At 45.2% G+C, this 27,085-nt stretch overlaps 2 protein-coding genes across 4 annotated transcripts; one reads left to right on the top strand and one right to left on the bottom strand.

The window, feature by feature from the left end:
• The first annotated feature begins 1,607 nt into the window (after window positions 1–1,607).
• Becn1 (beclin 1) lies at window positions 1,608–17,918 on the top strand. Of its 2 annotated transcripts, XM_041644014.1 has the most exons (12): window positions 1,608–1,748; window positions 2,022–2,150; window positions 6,440–6,507; window positions 10,242–10,300; window positions 10,934–11,024; window positions 11,129–11,265; window positions 11,386–11,580; window positions 12,604–12,750; window positions 14,688–14,837; window positions 15,562–15,622; window positions 16,125–16,267; window positions 17,074–17,918. In XM_041644014.1, exons 2-12 carry the CDS (start codon window positions 2,024–2,026, stop codon window positions 17,240–17,242), a joined length of 1,347 nt encoding a protein of 448 aa, XP_041499948.1. In that variant the 5' UTR covers window positions 1,608–1,748; window positions 2,022–2,023; the 3' UTR covers window positions 17,243–17,918. The 2 variants fall into 2 exon arrangements, with proteins under 2 accessions (XP_041499948.1, XP_041499949.1); XM_041644015.1 differs by lacking the exons at window positions 1,608–1,748; window positions 6,440–6,507 and having other exon boundaries at window positions 2,035–2,150.
• Window positions 17,919–17,985: 67 nt separating this feature from the next.
• Cntd1 (cyclin N-terminal domain containing 1) lies at window positions 17,986–27,010 on the bottom strand. 2 transcript variants are annotated; one of them, XM_041644017.1, is made up of 7 exons: window positions 22,913–22,930; window positions 22,513–22,588; window positions 22,114–22,282; window positions 21,053–21,215; window positions 19,831–19,975; window positions 19,096–19,192; window positions 17,986–18,627 (listed from the first exon to the last, which is right to left on the bottom strand). In XM_041644017.1, exons 3-7 carry the CDS (start codon window positions 22,276–22,278, stop codon window positions 18,460–18,462), a joined length of 738 nt encoding a protein of 245 aa, XP_041499951.1. In that variant the 5' UTR covers window positions 22,279–22,282; window positions 22,513–22,588; window positions 22,913–22,930; the 3' UTR covers window positions 17,986–18,459. The 2 variants fall into 2 exon arrangements, with proteins under 2 accessions (XP_041499951.1, XP_041499950.1); XM_041644016.1 differs by lacking the exon at window positions 22,913–22,930 and adding an exon at window positions 26,629–27,010 and having other exon boundaries at window positions 18,166–18,627.
• Window positions 27,011–27,085: the final 75 nt, after the last annotated feature.

Here is a 27,085-nt window from a genome sequence, read left to right as displayed (position 1 = left end):
GCCCCACATGACTGCTTTGAAACACCATTTTTATCCCATACTAAGTGTGTCTGTATCCTTAGTGTATTTTTCAACTCTGTTCTGGTTCATTGACCCACTTATTACTGCACTAACACAAAAACGTGACTATATTTGTCTCTGTTGGGTGGGAGGGTCTGTTTGGCTTTACCAGGGAGCCACATCTCAGTTCCCCCAAATGATTTAGCTTTATAATTTTATTTATTTATGTTGAAGTAGGAGCAGTGGGGCTGCGTCCCCGGCATCCGGCCGCCCACACGGCTAGCTTTACCCGAAATAATTACACGGAAGCTGTATTCTTTTAAACACTGCTTGGCCCATTTCTCTCTAGCCTCTTTTAGGCTAGCTCTCGCACCTGGACTAGCCCATTTCTAATAATCTGCTGTAGCCCACGAGCTGGCTTATCAGGAATGATCTTTTTTTTTTATTATTATTTATTATGAAGACAGTGTTCTGTCTGTCTGTATGGTTGCTGGCCAGAAGAGAGCACCAGATCTCATTACAGATGGCTGTGAGCCACCATGTGGTTGCTGGGAATTGAACTCAGGACCTCTGGAGGAGCAGTCAGTGCTCTTAACCTCTGAGCCATCTCTCCAGCCCATCAGGAATGATCTTAACCTGCGTCTGTCTGGAGTGGGAGAATCATGGCGACTGCCTGACTCAGCTTCTTTCTCCCAGCCTTCTGTTCTGTTTACCCTCCCACCTATGTTTTAACCTATCAGGGCCAAAGCAGTTTCTTTATTGCTTAACCAATGAAATCAACAGATTGATATATGACACTCCCACATCATATTTATTTTTTTCGAGACAGGGCTTCTCTGTGGCTTTGGAGCCTGTCCTGGAACTAGCTCTGTAGACCAGGCTGGTCTCAAACTCACAGAGATCCACCTGCCTCTGCCTCCCGAGTGCTGGGATTCAAGGTGTGCGCCACCATCGCCCGGCAAGCTTTATAATTTTATAAGATTTACCCAAATCTGGAAGTGCTGAACATTTCCTAATTAATAATCATTTATCCGGGCAGTAGTGGCACACGCCTTTCATGCCAACACTCGGGAGGCAGAAGCAGGCCGATCTTATGAGTTCGAAGCCAGCCTGGTCTACAGAGCTGGTTCCAGACAGCAAGGGCTGTTACACAGAGAAACCCTGTCTCGAAAAACAAAACAAAATTAAAAAAAACTTGTATGATCTCCAAAAATAGGATGCCCAATCCTTTACCACTATCACCTTTTTAATTTACATTTTCATTTTATTGTATACAGACATACATATATACACACACAAACAATAAAATTTACCAGCCCGCCAACGCACTCCCTCAGAGGGGCTTGAAAGACAGCTTGAGTCTCCCAAAAAGACACTTTCAAAATTGACACCAAGGGAGTAATGGAAGTGGCTCCACTCGGAAGTAACACATCTAAATCTCTAGGACCTTCTCAATCGGAAGCGAGCATGGGTAGCTTTAGCACACCTGCCGGCACAGGCTGCTCTTCCCCTTTCAGCCTCTAGAAGGCGCCCCGAGCAGGGTAAGCAGGGATCTGGACCTGGGGTCCTTTCGTCAGCAGCCGTCAAGACGTCACGTCTGGTCCCGGGCGGAAGTCTTCAGCTAGCCGACCGGGAAGTAGCTGAAGACCGGGCGATGGGAACTCTGGAGGTCTCGCTCTGGGGCGGACCCGAGGCCACCGTGCCCCCGCGGTAGAACGAGCCTGGGCGGCGGGCTCTGGGGTCCTGAGGTGAAGAGCGTCGGGGCCTGAAATGAAAACTTAGAAAGAAGCCTGGGAACCCTGACAACCACTTTAATGGCCCCTTTCCCCGCCCGGGAGTCCCTACTGCTTTAGTCTGGCTCTGCCCCGGAAGCCGGTTCCGTTGGTGTCCTCCCACTCCCAGAGGGAAAGGCGCGGACCGGGATTTTCCTCTGCACCCCACCACCAGGGCAGAGGGTAGCCTCGGGCTCGAGGTTCAAGGGCGCCGGTTCTTCTTAACGCGTTTCCTCTTGGCTGCCGCAGGCATGGAGGGGTCGAAGGCGTCCGGCAGCACGATGCAGGTGAGCTTCGTGTGTCAGCGCTGCAGCCAGCCTCTGAAACTGGACACAAGCTTCAAGATCCTGGACCGGGTCACCATCCAGGAACTTACAGGTCAGCGGGACCGGTGGAAAGCGGGTGGTCAAGAGTGTGGGAAATGGGCAACTTTAGAGACATTGGGCTTGTGGTGGCAGTCTCTGTTTTTCGGTTTCCTCATCAGGGGTCTAGAGTTCTGACATTGTCTCCAGAGTAGAGACATATCCACATATACCAAACAGAATTGCTTGAGGACGTACAGTGCAGTCCATTTATTGTTTCATTTAGTCCCTGTAACAGTCCCCGTGGAAACCAGGCATGGTGACTCACATCCCATAATTGCAGCACTCAGGGGGACTGAAGCAGGAGCTGCCTCAAGTTCCAGGCAAGCTTGGGCTACAGAATGAGACCCTGTTTCCATGGTCGCATCCTTTTACAGGTGAAGAATGGAGGTTTAGAGAGGTCACGTGATTTGGACTTCTGAGGTCAGTCCCAGTGTAGTCTCCAAGCTTGAAGAAGTGAGCGAGGTGAACAGGGAATTTTGTTGGTTTTTTTTTTTTTGGTTTTTTTTTTTTTTTTTTTTTTGGTTTTTTCGAGACAGGGTTTCTCTGTGGTTTTGGAGCCTGTCCTGGAACTAGCTCTTGTAGACCAGGCTGGTCTCGAACTCACAGAGATCCGCCTGCCTCTGCCTCCCAAGTGCTGGGATTAAAGGCATGCGCCACCACCGCCCGGCATGAACAGGGAATTTAAACAAGCTCACAGACCTGGCAGAAGGTTTTGTTGTGTTTCTCTATTCCTTGCTTTATTCTTTTCATTATTGCTGTTAATTTATGTGTATGGGTGTTTTTGCTTACATACAGTCTCTCTCTACCACATGAATGCCTGATGCCTGACGAGACCAGAAGAGGGTGTTGGATCTCCAAACTGGAGTTCTGGTGGTTGTGAGCAGCCTGTGGGTGTTGGGAATCGAACCCAGATTCTCTGCAAGAGCAACAAGTGCTCTAAACTGCTTAAATGATCTTCTCAACCGGTTTCTTTTATTTAAAAACATTTTATTTTGTCTCCCTGTGTAGCCATTGACTGGTCTCAGACTCATATTGTCCTGCCGTGCCCCCTGCATTCTGGGGCTAAATACATGCACCCCCTGCACCAGGCTTATTTTTCTCATTATTAAAGGTAAATTGTTGTGCATTGAACGTATAAAAAAGGTAAAGACAGGGCCCACTCTTCATCTTCCAAGTGTTGGCGTAAAGGCATGTGTCACCATATCTTACATATTTTTTAACTTTTTAAATCCTGATGTATTTGTGGGGCACCATTTGATGTCTGACTACACGTTTAATATTCAAGTCAGGGTTTCCTTGAGGTAAAAATGTTCCTAATCTTCCCTTCTGAACTTTTGGGGCTGTGCAGTGATTATTGCTACCCATAGTCACACTGCACAGTGGAACTCCAGAACCTGTTTCTCCTCCCTATCTGGCCCGTTGGCCTTTACCCATCTCCCTTCACCTGCAGCCCCTGATAACCACCATTTTGCTCTCCGTGTAAATGAGATGAACCGCATAGGAATGAGCTCATTCAGTGCTTGCTTTTCTGTGCCTGGAGAACTTCGTTGAATGTTTTTGTCTTAGATGACAAGAGTTTCTGCTTTAAGGAAAAAGACTGACTGGACTTCCTCTGTATGTATATTAGCCATGTTTTTGTTGTCGCTGCTTTGTCTTTGAGATTCAGTCTTACTGTATAAGCCAGGCTGGATTTAAGCACATGATTGAATTTTCTCAGCTTCCAAAAGACTAGGATAATAGCCATGTACTACTGTACCTGACGCTTCTGCTCTCTCCCGATGCCTGGGTTTGAGAATCGGGCTTTGCTCGTGCTAGACAAGTGTCCTACCACTTAACTGCGTCCCCAGCTCTACATCTGTGATACGTGGATACAGACAGGTGACAGCTTCCCAGGAAGTTACCTTAGGAAAAGTTTAAAATATAGGATTGGAGGGATGGTTTAGTGGTTAGGAGAACTTACTGGTCTTCCAGAGGACCGGAGTTCAGTTCCCACATCAGGTCACTCACAACTGCCTGTAACTCCAGTTCCAGGTGATCTGACACTTTCTTCCTGTCCACAGTCACTACACTAACAGGCACAACCCCACACTCAAACATATACTCATATATACACACACATAAGCCCCATACTCACACACACAGACACACACACTCTTTTTTTTCCCGTGACAGGGTTTCTCTGTAGCTTTGGACCTGTCCTAGAGTTTGCTCTGTAGACCAAACAGGCCTCAAATTCACAGAGATCTATCTGCCTCTGCCTCCCGAGTTCTGGGATTAAAGATGTGTGCCACCACCACCTGACCTTTTTTTTTTTTTTTTTGTTTTTGTTTTTGTTTTTGTTTTTCGAGACAGGGTTTCTTTGTGGTTTTGGAGCCTGTCTTGGAACTAGCTCTTGTAGACCAGGCTGGTCTTGAATTCACAGAGATCCGCCTGCCTCTGCCTTCCCAGTGCTGGGATTAAAGGCGTGCACCACCACCGCCCAGCCTGACCATATTTTTTAAGTTGTTTTAATTTTTTTTTTTTCGAGACAGGATTTCTCTGCGGTTTTGGAGCCTGTCCTGGAACTAGCTCTTGTAGACCAGGCTGGTCTCGAACTCACAGAGATCCGAAGTAATTCTAATTTTTATTTTATTTTATTTTATTTTTTTAAAGATTTATCTATTTATTCTGTATACAACATTCTGCCTCGATGTATGCCCGCACGCCAGAGGAGGGCGCCAGATCTCAGTGCAGATGGTTGCTGGGAATTGAACTCAGGACCTCTGGAAGAGTAGCCAGTGCTCTTAACCTCTGAGCCATCTCTCCAGCCCGTTCTAATTTTTAAAAAGGTTTTAAATATATAATTAATTCCTACATGCTCATCACCTGTTTGAACAGTTATCAACACATGTTCAACCCAGTTTGGTCTGTAGACCCATCCGTCCTCTCGACCCTGAAATACCTTGAAGTAAATGCCTGAGACATAAAGACTGTCGCTCTTTCTGTATGACTGTTCAGGTCATGATACCCTTGTGCTTTTAGAATTCTAACATTCTCATAATAGGCAGGGAAGAAAAGAGGTTTTTCTTTGTGTAAAGAATTAAAAAGTAGCCGGGCGATGGTGGCGCATGCCTTTAATCCCAGCACTCAGGAGGCAGAGGCAGGCGGATCTCTGTGAGTTCGAGACCAGCCTGGTCTACAGAGCTAGTTCCAGGACAGGCTCCAAAGCCACAGTGAAACCCTGTCTCGAAAAAAAAAAAAAAAAAAAAAAAAAAGAATTAAAAAATAATTTAATCCCAGCACTCAGGAGGCAGGTGGATCTCTCTGAGTTCGAGGCCAGCCTGGTCTACAAGAGCTAGTTCCAGGAAAGGCTCCAAAACTGCAGAGAACCCTGTCTCGAAAAACCAAATAAATAAATAAATAAATGGCCATTGTGGTGGCACAAATATTTAATCCCAGCCTTCAAGAGACAGGTGGGGCTGGAGAAATGGCTCAAAGGTTAAGAGCACTGGCTGCTCTTCCAGAGGACCTGAGTTCAATTCCCAGGAACATGGTGATTTACACTACCTGTAATGGGAACTCTTCTGGCCTGTAGGCATAAAGGCAGGCAGAATGTTGTATACATAATAAAGAATTTTTAAAAAAGAGAGGGAGAGGAGAGTATCTCTGAGTTCAAGGCCACTCTGGACTAACTACATAGTTCCAACTTTGTGGGTGCTGGGAATCGAACCCAAGTGCTCTAAACTTTTTTTTGTTGTTGTTGGTTTTTTTTTGTTTGTTTGTTTTTGAGACAGGGTTTCTCTAGCTTTGGTGCCTGTCCTAGAACTAGCTCTTGTAGACCAGGCTGACCTCGAACTCACAGAGATCCGCCTGCCTCTGCCTCCCCAGTGCTGGGATTAAAGGCGTGCACCACCACCACCCTATTTTCTTCTGCTTTTTTTTTTTTTTTGGTTTTTCGAAACAGAGTTTCTCTGTAGCTTTGGAACCTGTCCTGGAACTCCCTTTGTAGACCAGGCTGGCCTCGAACTCACAGAGATCCTCCTGCCTCTTGCCTCCCAAGTGCTGGGATTAAAGGCGTGCGCCACGACCGCCCGGCTCTCTGCTTTTTTTTCTTTAAAGACAGAGCCTCACTATGTAGCTGTTCACTGGCCTCAAACTCAAGAGATTGTCCTGCCTCCTGAGTTACACAGTGAGACCCTATCTAGAGAGAGATTGTGGTAGCGTTGGGCTGGTAATGAGACTATTTCGGGTTCTTTCCCATGCTTTGGGAAGCTCTCCTGATTTGATAAGACTGTTCTGACTGAGGATTTTCCTTACCCTTAGCTCCATTACTTACCACAGCCCAGGCGAAACCAGGAGAGACCCAGGAGGAAGAGGCTCACTCAGGAGAGGTAAACAAAAAGCACCCTCTCCCCGTCCTCCTCACAGTCTGCTAAACGGGAGGCTGACATGGAAAACACTAGAGTACAGACTGAATCTCTGCAGAATATTTGGTGCCCCAGACTTTGGGGGCTAATAATAGAGAGTGGTTAATAACATTCCAGCCAGATACAGTGTTGCCCACCTGTAATCCACTTGGGAGGCTGAGGCCCTGAAGATCACAAATTTGAGGCCAGCCTGGGCTACCTGGTGAATTCCAGACCAGCCTGAAATACATGTATTAAAAACAAAACAATAGGGGCTGGGGATGTAGCTCCGTTAGTAGAGAGCTTGCCTACTGTGCACAGAGCCCTGGCTTTGAGCCCTAGCATCACATTAACCTGGGCATGGAGGCAGGAGGATTACAAGTTCAAGGTCATTTTTTTGATGTCAAGGTTTGATGTCAGCCCAGTATACGGGAGACTGTTCCTCCAAAAACAAACAGAAAGAAATGAAGTTAAGGACTGGGGTTATAGCTCTGGGTTGTGCAAGTTCCTGGATTCAATCCCAGCACTGCAGACAAAGAAAAAGGAAAGTTGCTCATGGTCAGTCCACTGTGAATCATTGGAGGTACTAGAATGTACCCCAAGGCACAGGGTTACTGAATAAGGCATCCATTAAAAAATAGAATTATGGCCAGGCAGTGGTGGTACACTTTGGAGGCAGAGGCAGGTAGATCTCTGGGCATTCAGCCTGGTCTCCAGAGCCAGTTCCAGGACAGCCAGGGCTACACAAAGAAACTCTCTGGAAAAACAAAAACCAAAAAATAATTATCAACAACAAAAATTAAAAAGCGAACAAGGAATTATAAGGCCATTGAAATGGTTCAGTGGGGGGCTGGAGAGATGGCTCAGTGGTTAAGAGCACTGACTGCTCTTCCAAAGGTCCTGAGTTCAATTCCCAGCAACCACATGGTGGCTCACAACCATCTGTAATGGGGTCTGGTGCCCTCTTCTGGCTTGCAGGCATACACACAGACAGACTATTGTGTACATAATAAATAAATAAATATTAAAAAAAAAAAGAAATGGTTCAGTGGGTAAGCATGCTTGCCACTCATCCTGTCACCTGAGTTTGTGTGTGCGCTTGTACACACACACACACCAATACGTCAATAAATATTTTTAAAATGGATTTTAAAATGTGATTATATACGAGCATAGTGGTTAATGCCTACAATTCTAGGTACTTGGAAGGCTGAAGCAGAAAGATTGTTATAAGTTTCCAGTCAGCCTGGGCTCAGCCTAACAGTCTTAAGTTCAAACCCTCGATCCCACACAGGGGAAAGACAGCTGGCTCCTACAAGTTGCCCTTTGTACTGTGGTATGAGCATGCACCTACACATAAATAATGTAATTTTTAAAGGTAAATGACTAAGGTCAGAGGTGGGATGACCTGTGTGTCCGGGTGGCTCCAGGGCATTCTTGGTTCATATTTTTTATTCTCTATAGCTATTGTCTCCATTCCTCTCCATTCACAAACACATCTCATTTGGACAGAGGGTGGTATATTTACCATAGACATAGCAGATTAGCAGTGTTAGAATATATGTCATTTTTAAATTTAACACTGTCAGTGATAAAGCTAGGGATGTAGTTCAGTGATTGATCCCCTGCTTTGCATGGGCAAGGGCCTGGGTTCACTCTCCAGCACTGCACAGTGATGATAATAAAATAGTAATAACAATAATAATAGGAATAATAGAGATGGTTTTCATTACTAAAGATATATGTTGTAAGTTGCTTTTCTTTTGCAGGGAACAGATCATTGTTTAAGTAGAAGTTACTTATTTGGGAGAGATCCTAGCAAACTCTAGTAGGAAAGCGGAGAAGGGAGATGGGAAAGGGAAGGAAGCCAGGATGGAGGCATAGTCAAGCCCGAGTGGGTACTTGGAGCTCCATTCTGTGGAGCAGCACCTGTTAGAGGGTGTTGGCTTCACCCCTGAGAGTTAGCTTGCCAGGTTAATAAGGGAATATTTATCCACCTGGCTGGCTGTCATCTGGAAAGCAAACCTTAAGTGGATTGAGGGATGTTAATTCTGCTCTGCACATGCTCTGCAGGCAGTCTAGGATGCAGGGGCCAGAGAGAACCTGCAAAGAAGCAAAAGAGGCAGACAGGACAGCTGAAGCCAGTGATACTATAAAATGTTGAACCTAGGGGGCTGGAGAGATGGCTCAGTGGTTAAGAGCACTGACTGCTCTTCCAGAGGTCCTGAGTTCAATTCCCAGCAACCACATGGTGGCTCACAACCATCTGTAATGAGATCTGGTGCCCTCTTCTGGTGTGCAGGTACACATGCAGGCAGAACACCGTATGCATAATAAATAAATAAATCTTTAAAATAAAATAAGATGTTGAACATAGAACTGTTATATACAAGTTGACAGTAGGCATGCAGTTCTGTTAGGCAGGCCCTACTGCTTGGTTTTTTTGTTGTTTTGTTTTTTGGTGTTTTTTTTTTTTTTAAATGTTTATTATGTATACAATATTCTGTCTGTGTGTATGATTGCAGGCCAGAAGAGGGCGCCAGATCTCATTACAGATGGTTGTGAGCCACTATGTGGGAATTGAACTCAGGACCTCTGGAAGAGCAGGCAATGCCCTTAACCGCTGAGCCATCTCTTCAGCCCTTGTTTTGTTTTTCAAGACAGACTTTTTCTGTGTAGCTTTGGAGCCTGTCCTGAAACTCACTTTTTAGACCAGGCTGGTCTCAAACACAGAGATCCACCTGCCTCTGCCTCCTGAGTGCTGGGATTAAAAGCGTGAGCCACCACCGCCTGGCACGCCACTTTATTTTTTGGGGACAGGTTGTAGCCTGGACCCGATCCTTGGGCTTACAGATTAGGCTGGCTGGCTGCTTAGACCCAGGAGGGTAGAAAGATCTCCCAGTTCTGCAATTACAAGTGCACACCATCCTGCTCACCCTTTATTTTTCTTTCTGGGTTTTATTTTGTGTGTGTGTGGGGGGGGGGTGTTGTTTTGGTTTGGTTTTCAGAAACTGGGTCTCTATATTATCCTGGCTCTTGTGCTATGTAGACAAGGCTGGCCTTAAACTCACAGAGACCTGCCTATCTCTGCCTCCAAGAGTATTGAGATCAAAGGCATGTGCCTCCCTGCCCCATTTGTTTGTTTAACTGTGGGGATCTGAACTTGGTCCCTCTTCCTTGAATAGAAAGAATGGTATTTACTTAGCCATCTTCCAGCCCAGACCCTACCCACTTCTTTTTTTTTTTTTTTTTTTTTTTTTTTGTGGTTTTTCGAGACAGGGTTTCTCTGTGGTTTTGGAGCCTGTCCTGGAACTAGCTCTTGTAGACCAGGCTGGTCTCGAACTCACAGAGATCCGCCTGCCTCTGCCTCCCGAGTGCTGGGATTAAAGGCGTGCGCCACCACCGCCCGGCCCCTACCCACTTCTTAAGTTGCTCTGGTTTATCAAGTTTTGTGGTTAGCTATCTAGGCTAAAGTCAAATAGTTCTTGGGCTTTAGGGGAAATAGATTTCCCCAAAGTTGCCAGAATTTTAATGCCCTTTTATTTATTTTCCTTGACAGGGTTTCTCTGTAGCTTTTGGAGCCCATCCTGGAATAGCTCTTGTAGACCAGGCTGACCTCGAACTCACACAGATCCGCCTGCCTCTGCCTCCGGAGTGCTGGGATTAAAGGTGTGCACCACCACTGCCCGGCTCTAATGCACTCTTGTTTTCTTTCTCAGGAGCCATTTATTGAAACTCGCCAGGATGGTGTCTCTCGAAGATTCATTCCCCCTGCCAGGTGCTTACTATTCCTCAGTTCCCTGTTTCTTGCCAACGGCCAAGGGAATTTTAATTAAACCTGGGAATTAGGAATTGGGACCAGGTGATGTAGATGAATTATCATCTAGCCTTTTAGCTATTAGAAAAGATATGTTCTCTTACACATTACCCATCACCTTTCAGCACTGATTTTTTGTTTTTCTTTTTTCCTCTATAGCCATTCCCACAGTGAGAAGGGGTTATTGCCTCTGATGTTGAGGGAGTGATTGAGATGGGTTCTGGAGAAGGTTTTAGTGGTGCTTGTTAGATGTTTAGGTTCTTAGTTCTCATCAATGTAGCCGGTAAAAGTTGCTGTCAGGAAGTGTAATATTTAACAAAAAATGGTCTTTCTTGATCCTCCTTGCTTTTTGCTATAAACATACATATCCATTTTTGATTGCCCCCCCTTTCTCCTTAGTCTACCTGGGGTAACTTCCTGCTGAGTAGTGCCCCTGTGGAAGACCACCATGGCCTTCTCTTGGGAGATAGGTACCCTTGGGAGGTCCAGTCGGGCTAGGAATGGGTATGACCCTTGAGGCCCCTCAGCCAGTGCTTAGGTGGAGGAGGCCTCTCTGCTCCCTCATGTGGCCCATGGGTGGGGGGCTATCTGCAGGATGATGTCTACCGAAAGTGCTAATAGCTTCACTCTGATCGGGGAGGCATCTGATGGTGGCACCATGGAGAATCTCAGCCGAAGACTGAAGGCAAGTTGGCCTTATTTCGCTGTCAAGAATTGTGTGTAGTTGTTACAGGGATTGACTGGGCAAATAGCCCAGAAGAGGCCCTATCCTGACTGTCCTGTCTCCAGGTCACTGGAGACCTTTTTGACATCATGTCGGGTCAGACAGACGTGGATCACCCACTGTGTGAGGAATGCACGGATACTCTCCTCGACCAGCTCGACACCCAGCTCAACGTCACGGAGACTGAGTGTCAGAACTATAAGTAAGTACCTCCAGGGCCAGGGTGCTCCTGGGACTGCTCGGCCGGTAGGACTTGGGGGTGCTGGTCCTCGGGCACGTGGGACACAGGTGCCCTCTAGTCAATAGACTGTGTTCTTGGCAGACGCTGTTTGGAGATCCTCGAGCAAATGAACGAGGACGACAGTGAACAGCTACAGAGAGAGCTGAAGGAGCTGGCCTTAGAGGAGGAGAGGCTGATCCAGGAGCTGGAAGATGTGGAGAAAAACCGCAAGGTAGTGGCAGAAAACCTAGAGAAGGTCCAGGCTGAGGCGGAGAGACTGGATCAGGAGGAAGCTCAGTGAGTGCTCTCCCTGCTCTTCTACCTTCCTGTCTCTAATACCAGGCCAGGGAGTGGTTTCTGCCTGAACATGTCCGATTAGGTCAGCTGTCAGTCAGTGCCGTGTCTGCTCCAGTCCTGCTTGTTGTTTCTGGGCTTGTTTCCAGGAGAGTGTCTGGGGCCGTAGACGAAGACTTAACATAATAAGTGAAGAAAGGATGTTTTAGTTAGGTAGGGTGGCACCAGGGCTCTGAAAACATTACTCTTGGGCCAGCTAACTGGTCCAGTGGGTTAAAGCCCTTTCCGTCAAGCCTGATGACCCAAGTTCAATCCCTGAGACCCACATGGTAGAAGAGAACCAAAGCCTGCCCACACACAAATAAAAAATATAATGAGAGACCCATTCTTTTTGTTTGAGACAGGGTTTCTCTGTTTAACAGCCTCAATTGTCCTGGAAATCACTCTGAGATCAAGCTGGCCTCAAACTCAGAGATCCGCCTGCCTCTGCCTCCTGAGTGCCGGGATTAAAGGTGTGCACCATCACACATGGCTAAGAGACCCATTCTTACTTTTTTTTTAAAATATTTATTTTTATTATGTATACAATATTCTGTCTGTGTGTATGCCTGCAGGCCAGAAGAGGGCACCAGGCCTCATTACAGATGGTTGTGAGCCACCATGTGGTTGCTGGGAATTGAACTCAGGACCTTTGGAAGAGCAGGCAATGCTCTTAACCACTGAGCCATCTCTCCAGCCCCCATTCTTACTTATTTTACTTCTGACAAAAACAAAAAATACAGAAATGCTTTTGTCATGGTTCACGAGAATCCTTTTTTTCCATCTATATTTTTAAATATGGGCATCTGGAATTTGAGGTGTTTTTATGCCTTGTAGGCAAAACATTCCTCTGAGAGGAATCATGGCAAATGGAGATTTCTGTAATAAGCTGTAACTCTACCACTAGAGTAAGTCCTTGAGAAGAATGGTGAGAAAGAGACGACAGCCTCCATGCTCAGCCCTTAGGGTCCCCTTGGCTGCTCGCAGGTACCAGCGGGAATACAGTGAGTTTAAAAGACAGCAGCTGGAGCTGGATGATGAGCTGAAGAGTGTAGAAAACCAGATGCGGTATGCCCAGATGCAGCTGGACAAACTGAAGAAAACCAACGTCTTCAATGCCACCTTCCATATCTGGTAATGAGGGCTCGGGGTTGGGGGAGGCTCATCTGGGAAGTGTTTGTATTTTTCAGCCACATACCTGGGTGAACACCTCCCCATAGAAGAGGCACTGGAGATCTGCACCTAAGCCAGCTTTATGTCATTCCTTGTACTAGGATAGCTATAATGTGGGGTGCAAATGCATACACTTGAATGCACACAGGTAGGATTCTAGAGTGGTTAGTTGGGCAGTGGTGGTTGACAACTTTAATCCCAACACTCAGGGGGCAGAGGCAGGCAGAGCTCTGAGTTTGAGGCCAGGTTGGTGGTCTACAGAGTGAGTTCCAGGGTAGCCAAGGCTACACAGAGAAACTCTCTTAGAAAAAGTGAAACAAAAACCAACAGGAATTTAGTGGTGTCTGTCCACCAAATCCTGTTGCCTGGTGCTGCTTTTAAAATTTTTGTATTAGCCGGGCGGTGGTGGTGCACTCCTTTAATCCCAGCACTTGGGAGGCAGAGGCAGGCGGATCCCTGTGAGTTCGAGACCAGCCTGGTCTACAAGAGCTAGTTCCAGGACAGGCTCCAAAAAACCCACAGAGAAACCCTGTCTCGAAAAACCAAAGAAAAATAAAATAAAAATAAAATTTTTGTATTATTTTCATCTGTGTGGGTGCTTGCCTTCATATATGTCATTGCATCACATGCATGCCTAGTGCCCACAGAGGCCAAGATGAGGTTGTTGAACCCTTGAGATTGGAGTAACAAAAAGTTGTGAGCTGCAATGCTGGTGTTGGGAATCAAATCTGGGTCTTGTGAAAGAGCAGCCAGTGGTCCTAACAGCTGAGCCATCTCTCCAGCCCTGGTACTGATTTACTAACCCCAGGCTCATTTGTGTATAACTGATTTAATAACTATTGAGTATCTGATGTGTGGAAAGCACTGTGCTAGACACCAGGAGAGTCCCAGTAAGAAATCTACAGTATACCAGCTACTCATTGCCTTCAAGGAATGCATAAATAACAGACTGGTGTCATACAGTGTGATAGTGTGCCAAGGGTTCTGTGAGAACATGAAATGAAAGGGGACCTTCCCACTTTGAGGAAGCTGCATGGGAAATTTCACCCAGAGAAGGCTGATATGGCTGAGGGGTGTAGATGTCTACAGAGGAAGAGTTATTCTGGCAAAGAGAACATCGTGTGCAAAGAAACAGGAGCAAGGGAATGGCAAATTCAAAGAACTAAAAGGATCTTATTATGACTGAAGATTGACTGTAAAGGGGCAAGTGGCCAGATGTGAAACTGGAGAATTACCATTATTAAGGCATTTGGAGTTGATCCCAAAGGTAGAGGGAATTATTGAAGCATTTCAGACAGGGAAGTGACATAAGCACATTTGCATGTGTGGATGGTAGCTTTACTTACAGGGTGTGAAATAATCTGGGAAGGAGGTATGGAACTCTTAAACTGGAAAAGAATAGCAGTCTTGAGATGGAGGGAAAGTAGACAGATTTAAGACAAGTGGGAGGTGCTGGAGAGACGGCTCAGCAGCAGTTAAGAGCATTTGTTGCTCTTGCAGAGAACTTGTTCAATTTCCAGCACCCACATGGTGGTTGTCGATCATCCATAACCCCAGCTCCAGTGAATCCAACAGGCATTGGTACAAATTCACACAAGCAGGCAAAACATTCATACACATAAAGTAGAGTAAATCAGTCTAAGAGAGAGAGGGGTGGGAGGCAGACTCAGTGGAGGGTTTGTTTGGCTTTGATATTTGTTTTGTTATTTTGTTGGGGGAGGAGTGTAAGAGTGTTCAGTGACTCTCAGTTCTGCTTGGACATCCAAACAGCAGGGGGAAAGATGCCTTAGGTTTGGGGCAGCCGAAAGAAGTGTATGCTAGGTTCTGGGTGAAAGTGGGAAACCTCAAACGTTTTATAATCTCTATTCCCCCCCGACCCCCTCTGCCCTTCTCTATAGGCACAGTGGACAGTTTGGCACAATCAATAACTTCAGACTAGGTCGCTTGCCCAGTGTTCCTGTGGAATGGAATGAAATCAATGCTGCCTGGGGCCAGACAGTATTGCTGCTGCATGCCCTAGCCAATAAGATGGGTCTGAAATTTCAGAGGTGAGAACGTGCCACTCTCCACGGCACCTTGGGCAAGGCGTGTCTGTGATGTCTTCTGTCTATACCACATGGCACTGCTTCACTATGGCCAGAATTCTTGCTGCCAGCAGACAGAAGGGCCTGTGCCCTGCTTTCCCTTCATCACAGGGCTCTTGCTGTGATGTCATAGAGCAGTATCATCAACCTGCATGACTCCAGTGGTGGTCCCAAAAGTCTCCAGAACCTAATTTTTCCCTAATGAAGTTTCAGTGTTTGTTTTTAAAAACCTACCAGGGTGTCCAGCCTTTTGATACTATGACATGATATTGTTGTCTACAAATGTGTTGAGTGTTACTCATAGCTGTCATGGGAACAAGGGCAACCCACAGGCCTCAAGTTATACATACCTTTTAAAGCAAAATACCAGGCACAGTGTTGAACACCTGTAATCTCAGTACTGGGGGAGTTGAGGCAGGAGGATCAAAAAGTTCAAGGTCAGCCTGGCCCATATAAGGAGACCCTGTCATTTAAAGACAAAACAAAGACAAAATATACATGAGTTGATGAGTACCCGTTACATAATAAATGAAATCTTTTTAGTTAAGTCTTTAAACATGGACTCTAGAGGGAGGTGGAGGGAGGTGGGGATAATAAATAATAAAGTCCTTGGGTAAGATGCAGATTGAAAATGACTGGGTTGCAACTTTGCAATAATCCTGTAGCCATCTCTGCATCTCCACTTTAGGTACCGACTTGTTCCCTATGGAAATCATTCATATCTGGAGTCTCTGACAGACAAATCTAAGGTACTCTGGGAGCTAGAGTTCTTGTTTATTCTAACAAAATGGGTACATTTGGGGCCTAGGGATGTAGCTTAGAGATAGGGCACTTGCCTAAAGTATACAAGACCTTGTGCTTAAAAAAGTTTAGTTTCTATACCTGCTGACATTTTTCAGTTTCTTTCTCAGACTATCTCATAAGGAGCCAATAACATCTTGTTCAGACTTAGCTCTTTGGGGTTGGTGGAAAAAATTCAGGTTTTTACAGCCTGTTGAGAAAGGGTCTGGGCAGATCAGAGGAGTGCATGCACTTGGGGACTTGGGGGAATATTCTGAAGTTCAGTACATTTCCAGTGGTAGGGAGGCTGCTGGGAGCTGCTGTTTGCCCAGGGCTGTTGGAGTGGTTGAGGGTTATAGAAGACATCGGTCAGCTATAATACATGTTCTGGTGGGCGTAGACAAAGCTCAGGTGATTGGAGTGCAGGGAATGACTGGGGACATGCCCATAGCCAGTTCTCTTCTTGGGCAGGAGTTGCCGTTATACTGTTCTGGGGGATTGCGGTTTTTCTGGGACAACAAGTTTGACCATGCAATGGTAGCTTTTCTGGACTGTGTGCAGCAGTTCAAAGAAGAGGTGGAGAAAGGCGAGACACGATTTTGTCTTCCATACAGGTGAGAGTTTGCCCTTTATCCTCTGCAGGCTCAGTGAACTTGTACCAAGGACTAAACTGAATTAAAAGGTAGTGAATGGAAACAGATCCTAAAAATGGCAAGAAGGAAAACAGTGCAATTATAGGACGCTGATGGGCAAGGACTCATTTCATATTGCAAGCAGAACAGAGTGCAACCACCTGGTCCCTGGAGTAAAGAATATTGTTGTAGGTGGTAGTGGGGATTTTCTTGGGACAGAGATCAAGTTTGTAGCCTCATTTCAGAAAGGCTTTTTCCTGCAGCCTTTGGGAGTATACAAGAATGCTTGTCTTAGTGTAGTAGCCCAGCATAGAGACTAGTTCAAGAGACTGAGTTTGAGAGCCAAGTAAGATAGGCACACCTATAATTCCAGCACTCCGGAGGCTGAGGCAGGAAGAATGTGTGGTTTTAAAGGTCAGTCTGTGCTTTGTAGTGAGAGAAGGGGTAAATACAAACTGTTTATTTCTTTTGCCTCTTTCTGCTCCTGAGTTCAGGGATGCCTAGGCAGACAGTGAGGAGTACTGTAACCTTCACTTCTCTCCTGTTCCAGACTTGTTGTGTGTTTGGGTGTGTCCTGCCCTTGTACTCTGCAATGACAATGAGGCTCTTGTGACAGCCTTTTATTTTAGGGTTTCAAGCAAATCCAAAATACACACTAGCAGTAGCTCTTTGCCAAGCACTGTTAGATAAATGACGGGAATGGTCTCGTGGTCAAATCCCTGCCCATTTGCCTGAACTGACTTAACTTGGATCTGTTTCTTAATGAGCTCTGCTTCATCTGTCTGCAGGATGGATGTGGAGAAAGGCAAGATTGAAGACACTGGAGGCAGTGGCGGCTCCTATTCCATCAAAACCCAGTTTAACTCTGAGGAGCAGTGGACAAAAGCGCTCAAGTTCATGCTGACGAATCTTAAGTGGGGTCTTGCTTGGGTGTCCTCACAGTTCTATAACAAGTGACTTACTCCTGGGGGTTGTTCGCCTTTAAAGTTTTACATTTGGTTTCGTTTGGAAAGATGCTTTAAATTAAATCTGGGTAATATTAAACCACATGTTTACAATACCAAAAGAGACAAAAGCCACTTTATTTTAAAATATCATGTGACGGATAGTTTCCAGAGGATAGTGAACAGCCATTGCCCCAGTTTTGACTCAACCCCATGCTTTCCTTTTGCCATTCCCTTGAAAACAACTAATTGACGTTCACTTTAAGTTAGTTGATTGACACTGATGTGTTCTCACTGGACTTTATCTCTCTCAACTTCCTGCACTTAAAATATGAAATAGGAACGTTTTGAGATGATATTAGTGGTACACAGTTGGATGATGTGAGAAAGGACACCAGGTCAGATGCTGGAAGTCTAACTCTTTCCTCACGCAGTTCTAGTATTAAATGCCTACTCTGCTGTCTGTTAGGATTACAAAATGCTGTTTGGTACTGTTGAGACATGGAAAGATTTAATTATTTGTAATAAAGCATTTGCTATGGTCTATTAATTACCAAGAGATGTGACGGTAAGTTTTTCTTTAAAATTGAGTATTTTATATTCTGGAAGAATTGAGTTCCAGTCAGTTTTGTAGAAATTCTGTTGAAAAAATGTTTTAGTTTAAAAAATAAAATGAAATGAAATGGTAAGCCAGACTTGATGGTATTTAATCCCAGAACTCAGGAGGCAGAGGCAAGTGGATCTCTGAATTCCAGCCCAGCATGGTGTGTATAGTGAGTTCTAAGACAGCCACATCCAAATAGTGAGATTCTATCTTTAAAAAAAAAAAGGAAGGGAGGAAGAACAAACAGCTGTAGGGGAGCAAGGAAAGAAAGGCTACTCAGACACTCAGGCAAAGCCATCCAAAAGTCTGTTTTAAAACCCTGGGTAATACTTATCTGGTGTTCTCTGATAATCAGATTAAATTAGGAAAACTTAAATGTCTTGTCAAATAAAAATGAACCAATTTCATAATCTAACTCTCTCCAATTCTTTGATGTTTTTAGCCTGCTATGAACATACAAGGATGTATTTGTCCACCATAACTGTCTCTGATGTAGGGAAAAAGTGCCTGAAATTGGAATACAAAATACTATCCAAAGGAAACTTGGAATTTTTGTACCCTGAGAATGGAAGTAAACAAAGAGGAGAATACAGTGACAGAAGGCTGTGTCTGGGGTTTAGCCAGCCTCATGTGTTAGAGGAAGCAGCAGTCTTCAGAGCTCTGGCTGCCTTGTGGGGAACAGGCTGCTGTTGCCCAGGAGTGTGTGTTCCCACGCTGTGAGTCAGGATTGCGTAAGAGAACTCAGCAATGCTTTCCGAAGCGATGCCAGTGATGCTCTGCAAATGCCCTACAACCTTCAGGAAGACAGAGGAACTTCTTATTACTAAAGTCTCAGCACATTGTAGTGCACAGCACGCTTATGCACACACTAACAGAGATTCTTGCTTGAGATAGTCTCCCAAGCCTAACAAGCTTTTCATTTTTCTGAACACAAAATTAAATCCAGATTCCTATGTTTGCTGATGGCCAAGTGTCATTGCCCTGATAGTGTTAACGTGGGCTCTTTCTCTAGTTAGCTGTTTCCCTCTGTTAAAGACAGAACAGTGGGTCATAATTATAAAGGAGTTGGACAAACTGAACTTGAGTGTCTATTTCCAGTTCATAAAGAAAATGGAGACACTTCCATCCTACTCTGGTTTTCCAACCCTCCCTTCTTGACTGTTTACCCAGTTCCTGGGTCCTGGCACTTCTCTTGTGCAGACTGTCTTCTCTATTAAAAGCTCTCTATTCTGACCATGCTGGCCCCGCTCAGTGGTGCGCACCTGGCTCCAGCACTCGTGGTTCTGGATGAAAGCACTCGCTGCAATGATTCCAACTGCCAACAGCATGAAGTCTTCCTTTACAGAGACAAACTTCTCCCTGAATAATTAAGACCATATTAATTTTGGAGCTAGTATGAAATATGGTTCTAAATGCTAGGGTCATAGAACTTCAGCTATGCATTGTTCATGTTAATCGTCTTGCACTTTAGACACAGAAAGAAGCCATGGTCAGGTAATAGCTTACCTGTTGTTCCCCCGCTCACTTGGGGTTAAAACATATACCTGTGTCTTGAGTGTGATAGGCCTTTATTTCCATCTCCCTAACAATTGTAATTGTGAGGCTTTGGTCAGTCTGACTGTACAGTAATCAAAGTCACTTATGTCCAAGTTAGAGTCATGTGACAGGCTTTTCCCCCTTCAAGTGACTATAAAAGCAATCCAGCACTCTGAAGTTTTAACTAATGGCAAAGGAAGAACTAGAAAAGAATGTTAATTGTTTGCTGTAATTTACATTTAATAGTAAAAACCTTGAGTTTTCCCGATTTGGTTCAGTAATCAGCAATAACGGAAGTCAGTTAGAACCAATTATCCTGTATTGCTTCTCAGTGCTGGATACTGAATTTACTAGGCAAAAGTATTCTACCACCAAGCTCCAAACCCCAAACGCCTCATATTCATAGATCTGTCACCTACTAGGCAACCCCGGAAGGAGCCTATCCTAGAAAAGTTTCTTACCCTTGCAGCTGACTGGGTGTAGAATTCTCAATTGAAGCCCTCAATAGGCTCTCATAGATGGGTTCATGCAGAAGATAGACCAGGTCGAGGAGGGTCAGGCAAGTTGCATGTAGTTGTGTGGCTGGGACCGAGCAGCCATTGTACCCTACATGGAGCACAGGCATGAAAGACAGCGTCAAGTTGTGCCCTCCAGTCGCAGTCTTAGGTCAGCGCTGTTCTGTTGCTAGTGTGCTTCCTGATACACGCTACCATGGAAGATCTGTTAGCAGAGGGTCAGTTTTCTTTTATTTGAGACAGGGTCTCACTGTGTAGCCCTAACTGGCTTGGAACTCTGTGTAGACCAGGCTGGCCTCAAACTTAGAGATCCACCTGCCTCTGCCTCCCAACTGTTGGTATTAAAGTTCTATGTCTGGCCAGAAGGTTCATTTTAAAGGACAGATCTCCATCAGTAATGCATATATCCAATTACAGTACATTTGTTCTGTCTTAATGCTTCTCCATAAACCCAGCTCTCGTATCCTGCAATAAGAAAGTCTAATGAGACCAGCATAATGGTGCACACCTTTAATCCCAGCATTTGGGAGGCCAGCCTGGGTCTACAAAGAGAGTTCCAAGACAGCCATGGCTGTTACACAAAGAAACCCTGTCCCCCAAAAATAAAGTGCCTAATGAATCCAAATCAGGTGCTGAGACCTCTGAGCTACCTTCCCTGACTAGTACTGGGGGGACATCTACATCATTCAGAAACACGCAGGCTTCCTACTGCTCCTCATTGGTAGGGTGTGACTCCTGTTCCCAAATCCCTGGGCACATTTTTTTGTTTTGTTTGTTTTTCGAGACAGGATTTTGCTGTAGTTTTGGAACCTGTCCTGGAACTAGCTCTTGTAGACTAGGCCTGCCTCCCAAATGCTGTGATTAAAGGCGTGTGCCACTACTGCCTAGCTTTTTTTTTTTTAAGGGGGGGAGAGAATTTTTTAAAGATTTATTTATTATGTATACAGTATTCTCAGTACTCTTCCTGCAGGCCAGAAGAGGGCACCAGATCTCATTACAGATGGTTGTTAGCCACCATGTGGTTGCTGGGAATTGAACTCAGGACCTTTGGAAGAGCAGGCAGTGCTCTTAACCACTGAGCCATCTCTCCAGCACCGCCGGCTTTTTTTTTGTTTTGTCTTGTATGGCAGTCTCCAGCCCACATCTCCTGAAACATTTAATAAAGTACCTAGAACTTCAAGAAGCATCTCCACATATGCCAAAGGAGTGGGCAGATTTATCTGGAAGTTCAGGGACTTCAAGACATCAAGCTCTGACTCCAGTAGTTCTTCTTTGGTGCACATATAACCAAGAGCCTGGAGGAAGTTCAGGACTGTAACGTTGCTGACTATCTGAGAAAGAAAGAAAAAAGGCAGAGGAGAGATAGCAGGATGCAGGTCATAAGCCCTAGCAGTCCACAGAGCACTGCAAGTCCACACCGGTCTTCTCTCTTGGTAATACCACTAAGTTATGCAAGCAGGATTACTTGCAGTTAAACCCAAGTTCTCCCTTCTGGTCATTACACATGCTGGATTTCCATTACCTTCTGCTCCTTCCTTTCTCCCTGCCCGCCCTAATTTTGTTTAGATTTTCTTTGTAGCTACTATCTCCCACCTACCAATTTCAATAATTCATTTTCTCTGAATAAACTTCCGTGACTTCCCAAGCTGATGAAGTTCCTTTCCCAGCCCTGTTACACTAACAGATCACCTTTTCACCTTGTTTACCCCCATGCCTTTTCCCATTGGGTAAGGGATTCCTTGAGAGCACAGACAATAAATATTTTTTACTGTGGTAGCCATGGTATCTACTGAAACATCTAGCCATAAAAAAAAAAAAAACTCAATAAATATTTGCTGGACGAGTGGTATTTTACTGTACAGGCACTGGATATAACGTGGAAACATTTTATCTTTAGGTGTAATCATTTGCCTTTAATGCTGATAGGCATGTTGGTAATTCAGGTACCTTATGTAAACTGTCCTTAAGTCCAAGGGGAGAAAAGGTGACCCGTATGAATGATGGCATCTGTCCAGCAATTATACTTTGGGAACAGAACTTGAGGCTGTTTAAATAACCGCCTCTGTGTGACTGTGTGTATTCAGGCGGTGTGCTTAGGAAGCATAATTACACTCTGGAATTTCCACATGAGTAGTGTCACCTAGCTTAGGAGTGGGTTTCTCACAGCCGCCTTCAATGAGCTGCTTTCTTTCTGACACTCAGGTGCCCATGAGCAACCCTGCTCCTTACTTTGTAGTGGAAAGACAGTTTGCTGGCCAGCTGAACACATGACACTAAGCGGAGGACAAACTTGTTGAAAAGCTGCTCTTTCAGAGCCCTCCAGTTCTGCAATTCGGTCTTAGTTCTCGGCTGGATTGTGGCTTGCTGACAGATGTTCTCTGCCTGCTTCACCATAAACCTGTAAGGGAAGAAAAGGATGGAGAGAAACTTTCCAATCACACCAACTAAAGGGACTTTGTGCTGTAGACATGCTCCACTGATCAGGTAACGAATGCTGGCTGGGAGTTCTCCATTTGCAAGTGAAAGAAGGGTGCAAAGCCAGCGGCTAGGTAAGCGGGGACCGACTAGTGCTGTGTGCGCCGCCATTCTGAGGGGCACTAGCACAATGGCCTTCTGCACAGACTTTACCTTTCTAGGATTTCTACAGCCTGGTAGCTCACAGATTTCTCCAGACACCATTGTTCAGACAGGAGAAAAACAAACTCTGCCAAAACAGGAAAGAACAGCTTAATTCACAAGATGCAAGCCAAGCCACTCTGTGAACTCTTGGCATTGTATAAAAGCGCTGAGGGAGCTGAGAGAAGAGGGTCAGGAGGTGAGAAAGATGAGACTGGAGCAACCAAAGCTGAGCTCAGTTTCCTTTGCTGCCAATAGGCAGATCAGAGGCATGGAAAGGAGACCGACTCGGTGCCAAAGTCAAGGGTTTACCAAGCTCCCTCCGCGACCCTTGAGCCTTCCTGTGCATCTCAGCTGTTAAAGGTTTGGTCAGTTACACACAAACACACCAGCTGGCCTAGTTGGTCTCTACCTCATGCTGGGAACCCCTAGCTTCATGGAAGGTTCTTGGATGGATAAAAAACCCTAACCCCTATATTCTGTTTTCAGTGGAATGTTGGCAGGAACAGAAAGGTCCCTCCTGGAGCTTCCACAGTCTTTATGACACTATTTGTTTAGTAACCACCCTCTGCAGAACTCCCATTGCTTTACAAACACAATTCACCTTGCAGCTGGCCACTGCCTCTCCACCGCCAGCTTGTTGTGTAAATCTCTATTGTTACTGTGCAGTGACTTGTTTGGAAGAAATATCCCCTAACTCAGAGAACACAGCCCAAGTCAGAGGGAAAGAATCATTAAGAGGGTTGGAAGGGTAAGGTACTTTGGCAAGATTTTATCCTGCTTCTGTTTCCCTTTGAAAGAACAGACTCAGATAAAATTCTATTTAGCTTGCAATATCATTTGAGGGCGGAAACGAGGGTAAATGTCACTTCTCAGTAAAGAGAACTGCAGACCCAAGAACCTTTATCATTGATAAGCAAAGAATTTCAGAGGGGGATCCTTTACCTCAGCCTGTATGCACATAATCATACTGTCACATGTCTCCTGAGGAAATCTGACTTTCTTAGAAGAAAAACAAAGTATCGGGCACGCTGGTAAAAGCCAGTTAATCTCAGCAGGTGGAGGCAGGAGGTCGGGAGTTCAAGGATATCTTCACTTAGATGACAAATTGAATGCCAAACTGGGCTACAAGAGACCCAGTCTCAAAAATATGTTTTAAACCTATTAAAAAAAAAAAGTCAAACTATCCCAAGACAGTTTAGCAATATACTTAACTTACAAATAGATTTATACACAAAGCTTTGTTACAAAGCCCACAGCCAGGCTAACAATCTCCGTGGAGAAGAGAACTGAGCACACCTATATGTTACTGGCCAGACCTTTGTTCTTTTATTCTTGGACCTTGGGCTTTATTTCTTTTTTCTTTTTTTAAAAATATTTATTTATTTATTTATTATGTATACAATATTCTGTCTGTGCATATGCCTGCAGGCCAGAAGAGGGCACCAGACCCCATTACAGATGGTTGTGAGCCACCATGTGGTTGCTGGGAATTGAACTCAGGACCTTTGGAAGAGCAGGCAATGCTCTTAACCTCTGAGCCATCTCTCCAGCCCCTGGGCTTTATTTCCTAGCAGACCTTTGCTTTTGTTTTGGATTTGTTAGGACTTATTCAGGGAGTCGTTTCTGGTTTTTTATTTTAGGTCCTCACGGAAAGTGAGTTTGGGTTAGGCAGAGTAACTATGGTCACACCTGCATTTGTCTTCGCCTCCTCTGCCTAACGAACATGCTCAGATGGACTGCTACCCACAAGGCCTTTCAGCCTCCGCCTCGCCATCTCATCAGGGCTGATTTCTTTAATGCTCAACTTCCACGCCTGTTCCTTCCACTTCATCATTCGCTCCCTGAAGTTTCTACAATTTCCCTTCCGCTTTTCCCAATTGACTAAAATGATTACACCAAAGTCAGCAAGCTTTGCAAACTGTCCTCTTCCAACCTCCATTTCCACTGATGCCCTGGAAGCACCTGAGGCTGCTGACCCTTCCCAACCCTCCTGTTGGCTTTAAAAATGTTGGTTCTGTGCTTCTCTCCCCAACTATTGTTGGTTGGTAGGGTTTATTTATTATTTTACTTTTTAAAAGATTTTTAAAAATCATGTGAGTGCAGTGCTTTCGGTGGCCATACGTTGTTGGAGTCCCTGGAGCTGAAGTCAGAGGCTGTTGTGAGCTGCCTCGTGTACACTGTAGAGGATTGAATTTGGGTGCCCTGGAAGAGCAGCGTAAACTCTCAACTACTGAACCTTCTCTAAGTCTCTATTTTATATGTATGTGTGTGAGATTCAGTTTGCATGTGCACTATGTTCATGCCAAGTATCTGCAGAGATCAAAAGAACAGGTTGGGTCCCCTGGAACTGGAGTTACAGGTGGTTTTGGACTGCCATGTGGGTGCTGGAAACCAAACCTGGGTCCTCTGGAAAAATAGCTTAACTGCTGAGCCATCTTTCCACGCCCTTGGTTTGGTTTTTGAGATGGGTATTGGTGTATCTTAGGCTAAACTAACCTGGGACTCACTGTGTAGTTCACTCTAGCCTAGAATTTGCAATTCTCCTGCCTCAGCTTCCTGAGTCCTGGGATTACTACATGAGTCCCTCACTACATGCAGCTCATTGTATTGTTGACTCTCCCCTGTTCCAATTTCCTGAGCACAGAAAACTGTTCTTGATCTGCTTTTCTTCTCTCCTTGGAGTATCATGAAAATAATTTAAAAACCTTGATTTCTAGTTCTGACCTTTCTAAAGCGTCTGCTATTAACCTTCCTCTGGATGTTCTTCAAATATCTTAAAAACTCAGTAGATTCAAATCAAAACAATTTCCCCCTAAAACAAAAGTCACATTTTCTTATTTCTGTATTTTGTGTGTCATTTTTACTTTCTTTCTTAAATGAAAATTGGGCTTTCTAGATTTTGCCTCAAGATGTTGTAAATCTATTCTTTTTTTTTTTTTTTTTTTTTTTTGGTTTTTCAAGACAGGGTTTCTCTGTGGCTTTGGAGCCTGTCCTGGAACTAGCTCTGTAGACCAGGCTGGTCTCAGACTCACAGAGATCCGCCTGCCTCTGCCTCCCGAGTGCTGGGATTAAAGGCATGCACCATCATCACCTGGCAATGGCTTAGCTTTTACAAGCACTGACTGCTTTTCCTAGCACTCACATCAGGTGGCTCACAACTGCCTATAATTCCAGTTTCAGAGAATCTGGCACCTTCTTCTGGCTTCTTCTAGCACCAAGAATACACATGGTGCACATACATGCTTGCTGGCAAAACACCCATACACATACAATAAATTAAATAAGAAATAACAAATTTTAGTAACTTTCTCATTTTTCTGCTAAACCAAGTATAAAGTACTCCCCCTTGACATTCATATTGCTACTCAGAGTATCTCCAGACTACTTCCCTGGTCTTACTTTCTAATGCTTTTCCACATGCTCTGGCCAACCTGGGCTACAAATGGACCCTCCACTCCTGCCTTCCAAAGCTCTATTCATGGCATCCTGTTCTGGTAGAAATGAGAATCCCTTTATCTTCAAACGAAATGTCACCATTCCCTCAAGGTGTACCTCAAAAGTCACAAGCCCTGAGCCACAGCTTATCACTCCTTTTAAATGTTTTCTCTCTGTCAATTATTCTAACCATACTTGTATCTACTTGTTTGGATACTTAATATCCCCACCCAAAGTACACAGTTCGAGAGCAATGACTACACGGCTGTTTCATCTTTCTCGCCCAGGCAATGTCAATAATAAACACTCTAAGCATATTTACGAAAGGAAGCGTAAAACTCTGCATGGTGCCATACACCTTTAAATCCTACCACTCGGGAGCCAGAGACAGGCGTATCTCTGTGTGTTCGAGGCCACCCAGGCTATAGAGAGTTCCAGGCTAGGACTCTTCAGTAAAACCTTGTCTCAAAAAAAAAAAAAAAAAAAAAAAAAGCGAAAAAGACAGGGGGCGGGGTGGGAGTAGGGGGTGCGGAAATGAAGGGGAAGGGTGCTGCTGGTAAGCCTCGTTCATCACTTACAACCCGCATGGCCTGGCATAAAAAGAGTACTAACAAAATACATTTGAGTGAACAGCAGAGGTCAGTGCTCCCAGGACTCCCATAAACCCGACTCCCCACTCTGCATCCACACCCACGATCCGGCTCTCCCTGAAGCTGCCCATCCGTCCCGCAGCCTCCTTCACGGCTTGCTCATTCTGCTGGGCCAAGTGAAGCAGCGCGTTTTCGATGGTCTCTGTGGCAACCGCTCCAAACTGGAAGTCACTGGAATTAGCAAGTCTGGGCCTCAAGGGTCCTTCCATATTCAGAAATCTTTCGGAGCACTGGGACAGTTCACCGGATCCATAAACTGGCTTCCTTAGCTTATTTCCAGAATCTTCTGCCACTCCTTGGAGTCTTCCTTCCTTTCCAATATGTCTGCCCTGGCCTCGAATCTGAGGAAAACTTAATTCCCACCACAGCCTCGAACCGTCAGTAGCTTTTCGCGCCCCGAAGCGCTCAGCCAATCAGAAAACACAACCGCTTCTCGTCTTTCTTGCCCCACCTCCAGAGCGGAGAGACCCTGTCTCTACCCAGAAACACCACGCGGA

Source organism: Microtus oregoni, unplaced genomic scaffold (assembly GCF_018167655.1).
Source record: "Microtus oregoni isolate MIOR12 unplaced genomic scaffold, Mior012 000091F_ref0000469, whole genome shotgun sequence".
Lineage (NCBI taxonomy): Eukaryota > Metazoa > Chordata > Mammalia > Rodentia > Cricetidae > Microtus > Microtus oregoni.
The sequence above is the reverse complement of the archived record's forward strand: the minus strand, read 5'-3'. Positions and strand labels throughout refer to the sequence as shown.

Coding starts and splice junctions, on each gene's coding strand:
- Becn1 (XM_041644014.1), top strand. CDS start 2,024: ATGGAGGGGTCGAAGGCGTCCGGCAGCACGATGCAGGTGAGCTTCGTG. Junction 11,025..11,128: donor ATCTCAGCCGAAGACTGAAG/GCAAGTTGGCCT, acceptor TCCTGTCTCCAG/GTCACTGGAGACCTTTTTGA. Junction 14,838..15,561: donor ATGGGTCTGAAATTTCAGAG/GTGAGAACGTGC, acceptor TCTCCACTTTAG/GTACCGACTTGTTCCCTATG.
- Cntd1 (XM_041644016.1), bottom strand. CDS start 26,797: ATGGAAGGACCCTTGAGGCCCAGACTTGCTAATTCCAGTGACTTCCAG. Junction 22,589..26,628: donor CAGGGAGAGCCGGATCGTGG/GTGTGGATGCAG, acceptor CTGTTTTGGCAG/AGTTTGTTTTTCTCCTGTCT. Junction 18,628..19,095: donor ACCACGAGTGCTGGAGCCAG/GTGCGCACCACT, acceptor GTCTTCCTGAAG/GTTGTAGGGCATTTGCAGAG.